Below are 16,326 nucleotides of genomic sequence, written 5' to 3'. Positions count from 1 at the left end.
CAACAGATCTCCTCTGAGAGTAATATATATTCTACGCACGCGCACACACACACACACGCACACACACACACACACTCCTGTGATGAACACGGACGTCAGCCGCTTGACTGTATCTGCACACACATACAGTACAAGTGCGCGGGGTTAAATAACTAACCGGGAAGCTATCCGCGCACGCACACGTGCACCGCCGCACGCACGTAGAGTCTGGCTTATGCTATCAAAGACACTAGTCTCCAGGTTCTAGAGAAGCAATCTGACCTAGATGCCTGCAGCATGCAAAACTTGAGGATCCAAGAGTCACGGTTAAGGAGGACGATGGGGACACGCGTGGACTCCTCCATCGGGGCCCGGCTGCCGCGCTGGCCGTGGCTCAAGGTCAGGAAAACAGAGCCTCTGAGAAGGGCCCCCCGGAGCAGAGCCGAGGGGCTGGGGGCCCTTGGTCCAGGGGCAGGGCCCTCGGGAGGCCGGCGGAGTTCACCAGTCTCGAGGGCACTCCAGGATGGATCGTGTCGTCCTGCAAACAGGGTCCCTGGTGGCCGAGCTGCAGATGGAGGCGAGTTTCCGGGCTGGCTCGCTCACTCTCTGCAGCCTCCCACATGTGCTAACGCATTTTGTAGTAATTAGATACAGATGTTTCGCACAGCTGTCCCTTAAAATCCAAGTCTACTGTGAAATCGAGGTCTCGCTGCAAAGGAGGAGGAGTCGGGCGTCAGCGCCAAGGAGCCCGGGGACCACGCCCCTCCGCCTGCGGGTAGGTGCGGGGCGCTTCTGAGCTGCTAAGGGTTTCCAGCTCAGGACACCCCACAAACAGCCCTCACGACCCTCTTCCAGAGGCTCTTGGGAAAAGAGCCTCTTGGGAGAGTCGTTGGTTTATAACCTAAATCCTTCCTGTTAGAATATAGAGATGTCCCCTCCGGTTTCAACTCTGGAGGAGTGGAGCGGTTGCGTCTCAGAGGAAGAGACCCCAGACCCCCCCCCCCCCACCCCACCCCACCCCAACCTTGGCGTTTGCAGGGCCCGTGCCCGGCCCCGGGCAGTGAGGGGGCGGGCCCAGAGAAAACCACACGGCCCAGCCCACCAGGCCAGCTGGAGGAATGCGAACTTGTCTTCCAGGCCACCAGACACAGCGGTTTCCTGGCTCAGCTCATCCCAAACGAGGTGAAACCCATGACCACAGCCTCTGCTCACGGAACCCCTCTCATCAAGGGCTGGAAGCTGCCCTCATGGCTGGGAGGGTCTCAGGGGGCCCTGCAGGAGGGTTCCAATTCTCCAGTTTTAAGGGGTCCAGGTGGGGTGCTTCTAGGATGCCATTACATCCACACCTGCCTTTCTACCACCTCCCCTGTTACATTCCCCCCAGCCAGCCAGTGGGGGAACCCCCCCCTCCATGTCCTTCCTCCTTTGTGCGCCACCCCCCACCTCCCCACCCCCCAATACCTTCCCCCCCCACCCCCCGAACAACACCCCCCCCACCCCCTGCCTCAGCACTCACCACGTTTTTGGCATTTGGCTTCATGGATATAGTCCCGTAGATCTCCTCCCCTCTCCGGACAGTGAGGTAATCTTCCAGGTAGAAGACAGTCTGCTTCCAATGGGTGTAGGGGGCGTCAGGGGCTGAGGGAGAGAAGGGAGAGTCAGAGGAGATGCCTCCAGGGACTTCCCTGGTGGTCCCCTGGCTAAGACCTCTGCACTCCCAGTGCAGGGGAAGGTGAAAGCCACTCAGCTGGGTCTGACTCTTGGCGACCCCATGGACTATACAGTCCATGGAATTCTCCAGGCTAGAATACTGGAGTGGGTAGCCTATCCCTTCTCTAGCGGACCTTCCTGACCCAGAAATCGATACGGGGTCTCCTGCATTGCAGGTGGACTCTTTACCAGCTGGGCTACCAGGAAAGCCCCGAGTGCAGGGGGCCAGGGTTCAATTCCTAGTCAGGGAACTAGGTCCTACATGCTGCAACTAAAGATCCCATGTGCTGAACTAAGACCTGGCGCAGTCAAATAAATAAGTATTTTTTAAAAAGAGAGAGAGAGATGTCTCGAGAAGAGCTGGGACCCCACCTGGAAGCTGCTGGGTTTCTTCTGGAACACTCTGAACACCCTGCCCAGCCCTCTCGCTGAATCAGGCGCCCAGCGCCAGCGCCTGTTCCAAGTTCTGGCAGGTCTCCCCACTCAGCCCCGGGGCTCAACTTGTCATCGACTCCTCACACCCTCCAGACTGAGGATCTTAGTGGAAAACCAGAGGAGAAACAAACTGACATTACAAGGTCATACCAAGGATGGTATTAACACAAATGAATCTCAAAATGCTGCTGTTTCATTGGTTCAACAGAGTGAAGACTTGCAGACAGGTTCAGGGGAGAGATATGGAGGGCAGTCCATCCAGTCTCCTGTTAAATGACACCACTCACGCCAACTCCACGGCTAAACCAGTTTCCCCAATTTCATGGATATTCCAACCCTACAAACAGTTTTCTCTGCTTGCCTCTCTGTCCTAGATCAGTGGTTCCCAACCTTTTTGGCATCAGGGACCAGTTTCGTGAAAGATAATTTGTCCACAAACCGGGTGTGGGGGGATGGTTTCAGGATGATTCCAGTGCACTACATTCATTAGGCACTTTATTCCTATTATTATTACATCAGCTCACCTCAGATCATTAGGTATTACATCCCAGAGGTTGGGGACCCCTGCTATAACCCATCCTGTTGCCCTTGGCTTAGGCCTACCGTGGGGTTTTAGCCGAGCCTTCCTACCAAGATAGGATAAAAATTCAGAATGATTCTCCTTCTACGGACCCAACGCTGGTCCACAGCTCACACCTCATGCATGAACCAAAGCCACACTGACACTTGCACCTCCCGTGAGATCCCATCCATCCTCTGGGCTCATGACAAATTCTACGAATAGGTGAGTGGTCCTTGCCCAGCAGCTGCCATCCCTGGGACACTCTTCCCTCCCTAACCACCAGCCTCTCCCTTCCTCATCCTCCAAGGTCAGTTCTCGGGAGAGCCTTACCTGACCACCCAGCTGGATTAAGGGTGTCCTGAGCCCGTGTGATTACTGTAGCAGTCACACTGCTGCATAACCATCTCTGTCTCTTTTTACTTTCTGTAGTCTCTGCAAGACTGCAACCTCCATCAGGACAGGGGTCTGATGGACTATTACTATTATACCCTTGGAGCCCATCACCACACTTGCTAGGTCTGTGAGCACCGAATACATGACAGATAGTAAAAAGCCAGAGGGGGTCTATTGTGAGGCTTCAAGGTACCCAGGGATGTTCACCAACATTGAGACTTTGGAACCAAAGAGTTCCTCTTGTCCTGCAGGCTCTTACCTTCCTCCACTAGGAGGCGTGACTCATGAACACTGATTCACTCTTTGCTTACAATCAGAGCTAAAGGTGGGAAGCCTTGGGGAGGACATAGTAAGTGCCTTTCAAATACTTCAAAGGCTGTCACCTGAAAAGTCTGTGGCCTTATGGATGGCTTTGGAGACAGAACAAAGGCTAAGCCCTGGGCATCATCAGAAGGCAGAGTTTTAATTCGCAGGAAGAATTGGGGCTGTCCCTCAGTCGTACTGGCCACTGGTGGTCCAGCCTGAAGGAATTCACACACAGCCTGCCTGGAGATTTATTGCACCCCCAGTGGGATCAAGATCATTCAACCCTCAGGATCTATTTTAATGGTGGTGAAGAGTCTGTCTGTGTCCTTCGTAATAGACTGGCTTGATCAAATGTCAGTGGTTTGAATACAGATTTGAGTAACCTTCAATGTGTGCTTTTGGGAAATCGATGCAAAGTCAAGGTCATGGAGAGGGGAAGCAGCCTGAGCACTTGGAAAGGCTTGAAGGAGGATCATGAACGTGGAGTCTGTCCTGCTCAGATTGTGAATCTGCAAACACATCCAGCCTGCCTGGCCTCCAAGGCATACTGCTGTCCATGGGCAAAGTCCAACTGTTCCCAGTACCTTCTCTGCCAACAGCACCTAAACGAATTGTCAAAAGATAGTTTCTGGGGTGTGCGGAGAATGGCAGTGAGTGACTGACAGCACTCTCGCCCCCACCGCCACCCACATCAGCCCAGACAGGTGCCTCTCCTGTTCTTAAAGACCTTCAGGCAAAGAGATTCCAGCAGCTTCCTTCTGTCTCCTAATCAGATGCCCTGGGAGACTCCCAGAGACTTCACTGACTCAGATCTGCCAGCCAGCGAGCCCAGACCATCCGCCTCTGATGCTGGTCCCCCCAAACGTGCCAGCCTTGAGTTGCAGGAGAGGGATTTTTTTTTTCCTCAACATCAACATCAAAAGGTTAAGAACTTCCCCAAACATCTCATTTCTGTGATGGGTCCACAGACTCATTGTCTAAAGCAGTTTTTTCAATCTGGGGTCTCCATCAGGGTCTCCAGGAGAAGCTGATTGCAATGTAGATGTTTTGACTCTGGTCCTAGGGGTTTGAAATCAGTAATTGTAGGGTGTGAGAAGGGGGCAGGTTTGCCAAGACATAAATATCTTGTGTAGATAAACAAACAAGGCCGCAATGGCTGTGCAGACCCAGTCCTTCATGTCCTATACATATTTTGGGTAGGTATCAGTGGAAAGGACATTTAATGAGGAAACAAGAGGCCCAGTGTCCAGTCTTCTTCTGCACTGTGACCCTGGCACCCATGCTCTACATCTACAGAAGGTTTATCTCCTGAAGGACTGTGAGGATTAGAAGACGGGAAGGGGGGTAGGACACATTGAGTGTGACCACCTCCTGTTGCGTCCAGGTCCATGTTCCCAGCGTAATTATCAAGAGCTCTCCTCTTTACTCTCAAACTGTCCTCAATTGAAAGATGAATTGCATGGTCACCATATATATATATGTATATATGTATGTACGTATGTATGTATATATATATATATATATATATATATAACATATCAGGCCCAGATCAGGGTATTGTTAAGCCATTGCATTAGATGGTTATTCACTCTTTGTGGAAAATGGTATATCATGTCATTTATCCAACAACTATGGCTCTGGCTTATAAAGCAGGGCTGCCACACTCTCTTGGTCTGGAATGTTGTAGGACTGATTCCCCAGAGAGTTGCTGGGCCCAAGGGTGAGAACTCAGCATCACTATGGACCACGACATCCAGAGAGTTGGTCAGTGAACAGGCCTTTCCCTCCCTCCTCGTCCCAACTACAACCATCAAGGTCATGTCAGTGGCTTTTAAATTTCCATTATGATGATACTGTCATTCATGCACTCATTCATGCATTCACTCACTCATTCATGTGTTCGCTCATTCATTCAGCAGACATCCACTCAGGATGCCTATCATCTGCTTGACATGGTCCTAAAAGTGGGGAACAGCAGCCAGTACAGCGTTGCCCCATGAGATCCGACAACCTAAGCGAGAAGACACTCGGGTAACTGGCCATAACATCCAGTGGGAGTTGTGACTGGTTGTCACAGAGGCTGGGAGTGGGGCATACAGGGGCCAGTGGGTATGAACAGAGGGCCCTCTCACAGGAAGACTTTTCCTGGTGCTTTTGGAGACAGAGTGGAATCCTGCCTCCTGGTCTCTTTCCAGTGGTTAAGGGGATGGTAGTTCTTTCTGGAATTTAATACTTCTTCTAGCTGTAAATCTGTCATTCTATTCCCTAGGGCTTTCACAAACATTTTGGAGAATTCAAGACTGTGCATGAAGAAGCGTCTTTGACCTGAGAAGCTGACTTGGTGTCACAGGGAAGCCAAGCTGGGAAAGGGGATGCCAGGCCATTGAGGTCCACCTGGCCATTTCACTCATGATGAGCCCAAGGCCCAGAAAGGGACCCACTCAAATTTATCTCCACTGCCCGCCGCCCTCCCTTGCTGATTCCTGGAAAAACTAGTACTTAACCCCAGGCCTGCTTCTACTCAGTACCGCCCGTCCACCCACACAGTCTCCCCGAGGGGCCCAGTTCACATTTCTTACCCCACCCGCAGAGGATATGTCCAAGGGGCAGGGCCACTGGGCCTGCCGGCTGATTGGCACAGCCCAGAGCTCTGAGTGGCTGTGCCCATTCGCAACAGCTTTTGCCCAGAGCTTCAAGGGGAAGACACGGGCAGAGCCGTTAGCAGGGATGGTTTCCAAGCTGCACAACGTGATGTGCTTTCCAGGGTCTCCTGGAGCAGCTGCAGCCCCTGGGGGCCCATGGGGAGGAACCACTTAGAACAACCTGCATTTCAACTCAAGTTCAAAGCTAGCTGAGACCAAAAATACCTTATTTAGGTCTACACATACACATGAAACAACTTTTTAAAAACAGCAGGGGATAATTAACCCAAAATTCAGGATAATGTTCAGCTGGAGGCAATGTGGGGAGTGGGATAAGGGGACTCTGAATTAATTTAGTCGCCTGTGTGATCAGTCATGTCTGACTCTGTGATCTCATGGACTTTAGCCCACCAGGTTCCTCTGTCCATGAAATTTTCCAGGCAAGAATACTGGAGCAGGTCACTTCCTACTCCAAGGGCTCTTCCCGACCCAGGGAGCGAACCCATGTCTCCTGCTTGGCAGGCAGATTCTTTACCACTGAGCCACTTGGGAAGCCTCCTGAATTAATTGACTTACATTTAGTAATTATAAACCTTATTGTATTATGCTTGTTAATAATGTATTTCAGTTTAATATTTATATTCTAATTAACAATATTTTATCTCTTGATATTAACTAATACATTTACATTCTACTAATAATAAACTTACTTCTAGTCACTATTTCATTCGAATTAATAATACTTCATTTACAATCTAGTTACTGAGCTAGGTGGCAAGTTCACGAGCGTTTGTTGTATTAATTAAAACATAAGCAAAAAGTGAACCGTGCATGGTAGTATGTCACAGTAATATGTCATGAGCCACGAGTTAGGATTAATCTATTTCTGCACATATGGGGTCCTTAAACACAAAGAGGAAATACGCTTTCCTCGGCGATCAGAGTGCAGAGGGTCTGAGTAAACCTGACCACCAAACCCATGCCAGCTGGTAAAGATGGTAAGAGATCCATGACACGCTGGACCAAAACCCTACGCTGACATCCACCAGAAACAGACCATCTCAGGGAAAGACAGACCACAGCTGGGAGCTAGCCACAGGGCTAGAGCCCAGGCGTTAGAGACACAGAACTCCTTCCAGAGAATCCTTGCCCCTTGACTTTCTCATCTCCGGCAGCAGGGTAGGCGGGCCCTGGGGGAGGCAATCCGGGGGATGGAAGAGGGAGACACAGCCATGTGGCTCCACCCTTGGCCTCCAGTCATAGCCATGATCTTCCAGCAGGCTCCTCCTCAGCCTCACTGCCTCCCACCCCCCACCACTGAAAGGCTGAATCCCACCCATCTTTCAAGATCCAGGTGAAATATCCCACCCGCTGCGTGCTGTTCCCACAAACCAAGAAGATAAACTGGTCTGCAGCTCCTAAAGGAAGCGGAGCAGCTGATAATGACCGGGGCTGGAGTCCTCCGGTTTTCCCAGGATGAGGAGGCACCAGGGCTGGCCTGGCTGATAAAGACCAGAGGACCCTGGTCTTGGTGGTCAGGAGACATCGACTCTGGAAGAAGCCCTTCTGTGAGGAATTAAGGTAAGTCTCTTGCCTGCTCTTTGCCACGAGGAAGTCTCACTCCCCTCCGTAACCTCTCCTGCACACAGGAGGTGCTCAGGAAACACTAAATGAATAAGCGTGCATTCAAAAAGGCAGCCCCAACACCTGCCCCTGCCCACCCGACACTGACTCTCAGCTCTGGCCATGGTCATTACAGTTTTTTACCTTCTCCTCTAGCAGCCTGAACTGTGGGGAACATGCCATTCCTCCAGGACTGGAGAGGCTTGCGAGGTGCCAAGTGAGGATCCCCAAATGATGCCCCCCGGCCCTTGCCCCACGTCCAGGCTGGGGAGGTCACGTCTCACAGGGCCTGGGCACCAGGTCGGGTGGGTCTGGAAGGCCAGCAGGAGGCTCACCTGTGGAAAACCCCATTTTCTTGTGGCACTTGGTAAACTCGATATTGAAATAGGTGACCAGGGCGTGGACGTAGTCGTTGCGCTGTACCTGCAGGCAGAAGGCGGACGTGAAGGACAGCTCCTCCGTCTTCACCGTGTAAATGTCCACCTCCTGCAGTCCAGAGGAGAGAGAGTGCGGGTCATCCCCCGGGGAGACTATAGACCGCAGACTCCCCTGGGTGTCACATTTCTTGGGACCACATGCCAGGCCCACCCACCACCCTCCCCACAACCTCTCCCATCCTTTCTAGGGTGGAGTCTGCTCCGTGCATGCATGTGTGCATGCTCGGTTGCTCAGTCCTGTCTGACTCTTAGCCACCCCATGGACTGTAGCCTGCCAGGCTCCTCTGTCCATGGGATTCTCCAGGCAAGAATACTGGAGTGAGTTGCCATTTCCTTCTCCATGGGAATCTTCCCAACCCGAGGATCCAACCCGTGTCTCCTGTCTCCTGCACTGGCAGGCGGGTTTTTAACCATTAGCGCCACCTGGGAAGCCCCGTACTGGGGGGCAAATTCTGAGGGGTGGGGCAGGGAGGTGGGGTGCCCCAGACCCACTGCATTAAAGCAGCCACCTGCTCCATCAAGCCCTCCCAGATTCCAGCAGAGCTGACTACTCATTTCCCTTCAACAGGAGGCCCTGAGTACCGAGCCCACACAGTCACAGGCTGAGCCAAGGGAAGTCTGCTGGCCATTTATCACCAGCCGGACAGTTAAATACATAAAAAGAGGAAATAAGAGGCAAGAATTTTTCGGTTCTAGCTGGGAATGGAGAACACAAGGAACTGATAACTCTAGCAGTTTCAGCCAGGAAGTGACTGAAAATCAATCTTGGCTGGCAGCAGGAGTCATGAATGATGGTTTGCAGTGTGGTGTTCTCTCTGGGCAGAGGATGCTGACCTGACGTGGGCCAGCCCCAGTGAGACAGGACAAAGCTCCCCAGGCATCCGGACCACTTTCGGGGAGGTCTAAGGGGGGACCTCCCCCTGCTGGGTTGCACAGCAGGGACCTCTGTCCTGAAAGCTCTGCGCGAGCCAGACAGACAGCTGTGTGCCTGGGAATGGTTCCCAAGGGTGTGCCTGAGACTCGGATGATGGAAGGTGCTGGGCATAAGCAGGAGAGAGGGGTCTCAGGGGAGGGGGTAGGAAAGACAAAGAGGCTTTTATCTCTACAGGTTTCTAGGATGAAGAAAGGAATCCCAGGACCTTCAAAGCCAAGTCTTGCCTCCACAGGGTGGACAGAGGCAGAGGTGAGGCCAATGCGGCGGCCAGCCCAGAGCTCTATTACGGTGCAGGGTGGCAGCTACAACACCCGATGACCTGTTGGTTGGGAAGAGAGTGTGAGTGCTGGTGTAGGGGACTGTGGGAGCCCTCGGAGTCGGTGACATCACTTCAGATAAGCCATGCTATGCTTCTAGAGCCCAAGGACGGGGAAGAAGGACTCCTTGTGAGGCCAGGTCAGGCATCCAGAATCCACTGGAATTAGAAAGGTGGTCCCCTGTTACCCTGCAAATGCGAGAGCCCTAAGAGCATCCCCAGGAAGTCAGTGGCCCTGGACACCTGAGTACCCACAGGTCGGATTCGCTCACTGCCCACCAGGTGGCCAGTCCTCCCCTGATGTCTCCAGTCAGTAGGTCCTGCTCTCACTGGCTTCAAAACCCTCCTCTGTAACTTCTACCCATGGAACAAGCCAATGCCCACTCCTGCTCACATGGATCCTCCAACTTTCTCTTCTCCAGTGTAAATGGCCTCTTCTAAGTCGTGATTTCCTTCTCCCTCCTCCCTGGGGCTTCCCAGGTGGAGCTAGTGGTAAAGAACCCACCTGCCAATGCAGGAGATGTAAGAGACACGGGTTCGATCCCTGGGTCGGGAAGATCTCCTGGAGGAGGAAGTTGCAACCCACTCCAGTGTTCTTGCCAGAGAAAGTCCATGGACAGAGCCTGGTGGGCTATAGTCCATGGGGCTGGAAAGAGTTGGACACAACCAGGGACCCACTTCTAGCAGCTGTGTGCTGTGTGTGTGCTCAGTTGCTTCCTGACCCAGGGATCGAGTGGGCATCTCCTACACTAGCAGGTGGACTTTTTCACCACTGTGACGCCTGGGAAGCCCCACTTCTAGCAGCCTCTGACCTCAAGGACCACCCATCCTGCTGGTCCCTATGGCCGTTAGGCAGACAAGACCCTCTCCCACTGAGTCCCTCTCAGAATCTTTCTCCTTTCCTCCTGAGACCAGAGTGCGGGGGCTGGAGGCAAGGTGAAGGGGGGAGGGTCCTTCATTCTATGTCACCCTGTTAGCTTGGGCCATTGCCCCATCGGGGAAGCGTGTCTAGCTCCAGCACCTGTCAGCTCACAACACTGGTCATCCCTCCCATGCACGAGTCTGGAGGTCCCTCCAACCCAACAACTCTCAGAGCACCAGAGCTTAACTGGGTTTTTGTTGAGGCCTTCAGCTCAGTCTCCAGGGCTGGGCTCATGGTGTCTACTCTCACTGGCTTCTCCATCTCCTTCTCCACTGGGGCCAGCCCGCCTGTCTCCAGGCTCCTCCCAAGGTCCCTGTCCCTGTTTCTTGGGTGCCCTTGGCCACCAGCCCAGCCTGGTCTTTGTACACTGCTTCTGGCTCAGCTCAGAGGTCTCACCGCCTCTGCCCCCATCCCTACCACTAGACCGGAGCTCGTTAGACCCGGGGGCTGGACGTGATGGTCTGTGTGCCTTCCATGTGTGACCTGGCCCCTAAAACTCATCATTTTCCTCCTAACACTGTCTTCCCACCTGATGACTCTCCCTCCCATCCACCCCCAGGCCTCCCCTTCAGTGTGAATTTGTGCGTGCTCAGGTGTGTCCGACTCTGTATGACCCCACGGACCGCAGCCCAAAGCTCCTCTTTCCATGAGATGCTCCAGGCAAGAATATTGAAGTGGGTTCAGACCAACCCACCAACCTCTCTAAGATGCATTCAAACTATGCCACTCCCTGGATCTAAAGACTTCCAGAACTTTCCAGGACTCACCTATAAATATCCCAGCCTCTGGGCCTGGACACAGAGAGGGACCTGGGAAGTAGGCTGTGTGACTCATCTGGACTTGGCCCCTTCCTCCTCTGGCCTCCCCTCACTTCCTCACCACTCTCAGCGTGCACAAGAGCACACAGGCATGCATGCGCGCATACACACACACACACACACACACACACACACCCCATCTATCGGGGATTCTGTCTCTATGGGGGTCTCAGATGTCCATCAACAAAATGTCAGCCGCCAATGCTGACAGCATTCTCTAGGTCCTCCAGACATTTGCCTCTAAAGAGGGGCCTCTGCCGGAACAAAAGCCGTCCAGACTGAAAGTCTGATATACATTAAAATGGGTGAGACAGAGGGGCAGCTGCTCTTTTGGAGTGCCCGCCGCCCTGCCATCTGTGCCTCAGAGACACAAGGCCCTCTGGGTTGGATCCCCCCTCCTCTTAGACTCAAAGTCTCCAGAGTCAGACCCATCACCTACCCCCCAGAGCCCTGATCCTTTTGCCAGAAAGCTTCCTTTTTCTGCAGCAGCAGCAGCAGCTCTGAGACCCCGGAGGGACCCCCTGACTGGGCCTCAGGCCACCCCACCAAGCACAGGGCTCCGCAGGCATCGGTGACTCTGAGGAGCCGGGCCGCTGCTTTCCCCACTAAGTCATGTTACAAACGGATGTCTCAGAGCAGAAGGCTGGTCAAAACAGAGTCTTAATTATCATCAAGTGTCACAAGCCGCAACGTTAATAGCGATGAAAATAGCAATTAAGTGTGTGAAGAAGGGCAAGTGTTTTCCCAACAGACCCGGGAAGACAGTGCTAAGCACATTAGCAAGAGCTGATGGACGGCTCTCCTGGTGGCGGAAGCAAACACAGCCGACCTTGCCCTCCTCAGAGCGCGCAGGAAGGAAGGTGACTGGCTGGGGAGGGCCCGGAGCTCCAGTTTCTGCCGTGCCCCCAGCCCAGGCTGCACTCAGGAGAGACCCTGGCCTGTTCCTAGCTGGGACGGGGAGAGGAAGGAGGGGAGACAGAGCAGGCCAGTCCAGGACCAGCAGAGGACGTGCACAAGGGCTGGGCCACCCCTGCCAGGTTGAGGCGGAGAGTGACCTGGGAAGGAATTTCATCCCGTGTGGGCAAATGCCTCATGGCTCCATGCAGCTGCCATCTGCCATTTGGGCAAATTCAATGGCACCAGGCGATTTCCACCCATACTACAATATTTGCAGGAATGTTTTGCACCATGGGTGAATTATTTGGGGTGTATTTTGCTGGACCTGGGCTTCCCCGGTGGCTCAGATGGTAAAGAATCTGCCTGCAATGCAGGAGACCCAGGTCCAATTGCTGGGTTGGGAAGATCCAGAGAAGGAAATGCCTACCCACTCCTGTATTCTTGCCTGGAGAATCCCATGGACAGAGGAGCCTGTCCTGTAGACCCCCATGGCTACACAGTTCATGGGGTCGCAAAAAGTCAGACATGACAGAGCAACTAAGCACATGATAGCTTGCTGGACCTTGTTTGGAGCGCCAGAAGGAAGAAGCTTCATGGACAGAGGGGCTGGTGGGAAGAAATAAAAGGATGTTTACTCATCATCAGTCCTGCCTGGACTCGGAACCGGCCAAGCTAACAGGTAGCAAAACCCACCAGCATGAGGCCAAGGTTCTCAGGCAGGGTGCTATAACAGGCAAGCATCCTTTATTTGATGGGACCTGTATGAGGTTCGCCTAGTGTTATTTGTCCTCTGGGGTCCCTTCTAAATCCAAGATGACAAGGGTTGTGTTCCTCATGAGGAACACAGTCCCCGGGCTCTCGCCCGGACAAAGCAGAGGTTTGCATTCACCCTGCAGGTAGCTTCCCTTCCCCCAGGGGCCCTGGGCTCTTCCTTGTCCCATCCACCAGAGCTCCTGGAACTGCAGTGATGCTCGCTGGACCAGAGCTGACAGGTGTGTTTCAGCACAATGAGGGCTGGGAGGAGGGCCGAAGACAACGGACACGATGAACCCGCATATACAATGAACCCAGATTCTTTGATTAAAAAGTGAACTTGAACCCTGTGAAATGGATGGCTTTCTGGACTTGAAGAAAGCAGTCAAGTACCAGGAGTTTTCCTCGTGTCAGGAGGACAGACCAGCATATGTAAATACAGATACTTAGACAAAGGGCTGGACAGGTTAACCCACTGTATGGACAGTGGTTACCTCCTGCGGGAGTGTGGGGCTGGAAGGATGGTGAGGTCAATGGGGGGGCTTTTCTCGGTACCCTAGCAAAAGGGGATTCCCAGGTGGCATTAGTGGTAAAGAATCTGCCTGCCAGTGTAGGAACCACAAGAGATGCCTGTTCGATCCCTGGGTCAGGAAGATCCCCTGGAGGAGGAAATGGCAACCCACTCCAGTGTTCTTGCCTGGAGAATCCCGTGGACCGGGGAGCCTGGCGGACTACAGTCTATGGGGTCACAGAGTCGGACAGGAGTGAGTGCACAAGCACACAGCAAAGTTGGCGTGTTTGGAAATTTAGTAACAGGAATGCCCTGGGGGAGGACCGGGTGAGCAGTTCTCCATCTGCACTGAACACAGAAAGCCGTGGAGGACGAGACGTGAAGCCGTGTACAAACCAGGGGGCCCGGGACGCAGTGAGCCCCACCCGGCCCTGTCACAGGTACGCTTGGAAGCAGGGGAGTGTGACGCTGACTGCATAACAGATTGAGGTTAGGGATTTCTTCCCTAAAGCCGCCGTCCTGCCCTGAACGGATGGGCTTCCCCCGACCTGAGCCTCCAGGACTTTTCTCTCTGATGCTCCCAGACCCCCAACACACAGCCCCGCTCACATCACCAGAAGAAACGCACTGACCACCCCCACCTGCGTCACCGTGGAGTCCCCTGGCCCTCTTTTGACAGCTCAGGGCCAGTGGCTGCTCTCATTGGTCAACCTGGGCTGCCGGAGGCTCCGGCCAGCCGAGATGGCCTTGCCTGAAGCCTGGGGCCCTGCAGGAGCCTGCATGGCCTTGACCCTAGGCCCGAGCATCCAGGTGGCACAGACGGCTTCCCGCACCCCCAGGCCCATGCAGGACCCGTCTGCAGACCTTTATTAAACAGGCGTTGGTCACCACTTGCTTTGGATCCACGATGTCCACCAGGGGCTCCTTCATGGCAACGTCCCGAATACAAGTCATGTCAAAGCCATAGACGTTCTCCCACCCTGTGGGGAGAGAGCGAGATGTGAGGGCCAGCAGCGGGACCCCCAGAAGTCCCTGGGCCCCTCTGAGTCCTAGAGGGTGGGCAGCAGCTCGTGTTCCCCGGTCTGATGACAGGAGAGGTGTTCGCCTGGTGAAGAGTTTCACAAAGTGCCAAACGTTGGTTCCCACCATCTAATGTGCACAGGTCCCGATTTAGGGTTTGGAAAAGTAAAGGTCAGAGAAGGTGAAAAACTTCTCTGAAGTCACACAGCTAGACTCGCGTCAGGCCAGGACTAGAACCCAGATTCCTGACTCTTTCGTATCTGCTCTCCTCCCTTCTCTCTGAGCCTCAGCATCTCCTATGAATACTCTCCTCCACCGTCCCCATTTCTACTCCGCTGCCTCGGCTCCATCCCACCCCGTGCCTGGAAGGCCATCTCTCTCCTTCCTCCCATCCCCACCTGCTGAAGCTCTCATGAGGCAGAAAGGAACATGAGCTTTCCTGGTTCATGAAACAGGCTGCCTTCAGAATCCCAGTGCCACCTCTTACTAGCCAGGCCCTCATGCAAATCTCATTGCCCCTCTGATCCTTCATTTTCTCAACTGCAAAATGTGAGGTGGGGAGCAGGGGTGTCCAAGAGAGGCCTTGCTTTTCTCATACACCACAATGTCCTCACTAAGGACCCATCTTGTGAGACATATCCCCCAGGTGGGCGCAGAGCAGCCCAGCAGTGCCCTTTGCCCCCGGGGGCTGTTCATAACATGCTTTAATCAGGGAACGGATTCAGGGTGCAGATTTGGAAGTCAATGAGTGCAAGTCTGATGGTCCAAGTGTTGGTCGCTCAGTCATATTAGACTCTTTGCAACCCCATAGACTGTAGCCCACCAGGCTGCTCTGTCCATGGGATTCTCCAGGCAAGAATACTGGAGTGGGTAGCCATGCCCTTCTCCAGGGGATCTTCCTGACCCAGGGACTGAACCCAGGTCTTATGCATTGCTGGCAGATTCTCCACCATCTGAGCCACCAGGAAGTCCATGATGGTGCCAGATCACCGGTAAATGATGGTCATCACTGCTACCACTGACTGATCACCCAGCCCTGGCCAGATCCATCACTGACTTTCTCCAGCAACCCCATGAGGATGCCTTGATACAGCAGATGAGAAAATGGGACTGGCAGAAGCTGGTGCTTGGCTTACATGCATGTGGGGTACTGGGCTGGTATCCCACAGCAGGAAAACCGTGGCGCTGGGGCGCAAACCCTGTGTCCTAACCCTTCAGCTGACCGATACAGTTGTGACAGCAAGCAGGAATGCCATTTGCTCTCCCCACAGTGCAGAGAGTTCAGTCCCCAACCATTTTGGTACCAGGGATCAGTTTAGTAGCTCAGCTGGTAAAGAATCCACCTGTAACGCGGGAGATCTGGGTTCGATCCCTGGGTTGGGAAGATCCCCTGGATAAGGGAACAGCTACCCACTCCAGTATTCTGGCCTGGAGAATACCACGGACTGTATAGTCCATGAGGTTGCAAAGAATCAGACATGACTGAGTGACTTTCACTTTCACCGGTTTCATGTAAGACAATCTTTCCCCGGACAAGGTTGGGGGAGGTGGTTTCAGGATGATTCAAGTGCATTATATGTATTGGGTGCTTCATTTCTGCTATTATTACATGAGCCCCACTTCAGATCATCAGCATGAGACCCTGGAGGTTGAGGACCCCTGCTTTAGCGGAGTCTTTAGTTACTGTGTAGCTGAATCTCACTTGTCCCTTTACTCAGAGGAGTTTAGAAATACATTGAAATAGACTTGCTTTTCTCTGAAATCTTACAAGATTAAATTATTTTTAAATGTTCACCAAACAAATGGAACCACAGGGAACTTACGTCCCTCTGTGTGTTTAGGAGATGGGGGTGAAATGAGGGAGGTGCGAACAGTCAGGGAATGCTGTGTTCCTTTTCCTCGGGATCTTTTCAAGGGCACACAAAGACTTTGCTTGAAGAGAAGAGGCTGAGAAAATAATCATCTCTCAGAGGGCAAGCACTTATGAAATTCTGGCTTGAGGATTAGATGCCAATCAGATCCCATTATATACCCGAGGCTAGAGCCAAACTTCCAACTGAACCTACCT

The 16,326-nt window shown here is 53.2% G+C and overlaps 1 protein-coding gene across 1 annotated transcript in view; it reads right to left on the bottom strand.

Moving 5' to 3' along the window:
- Positions 1-604: 604 nt before the first annotated feature.
- Positions 605-16,326, bottom strand: part of PRMT8 (protein arginine methyltransferase 8) — a 70,024-nt gene continuing 54,302 nt past the window's right edge. Inside the window, exons 7-10 of the mRNA XM_061124060.1 lie at positions 14,103-14,218; positions 7,986-8,136; positions 1,496-1,617; positions 605-688 (exon numbers count right to left, since the gene is read on the bottom strand). Coding sequence (XP_060980043.1) covers positions 605-688; positions 1,496-1,617; positions 7,986-8,136; positions 14,103-14,218 — 473 coding nt within the window. The remainder of the gene's footprint in view (positions 689-1,495; positions 1,618-7,985; positions 8,137-14,102; positions 14,219-16,326) is intronic.

Source organism: Dama dama, chromosome 22 (assembly GCF_033118175.1).
Source record: "Dama dama isolate Ldn47 chromosome 22, ASM3311817v1, whole genome shotgun sequence".
Lineage (NCBI taxonomy): Eukaryota > Metazoa > Chordata > Mammalia > Artiodactyla > Cervidae > Dama > Dama dama.
Note: the sequence above shows the minus strand (reverse complement) of the source record. Positions and strands in the feature narration are given on the sequence as shown.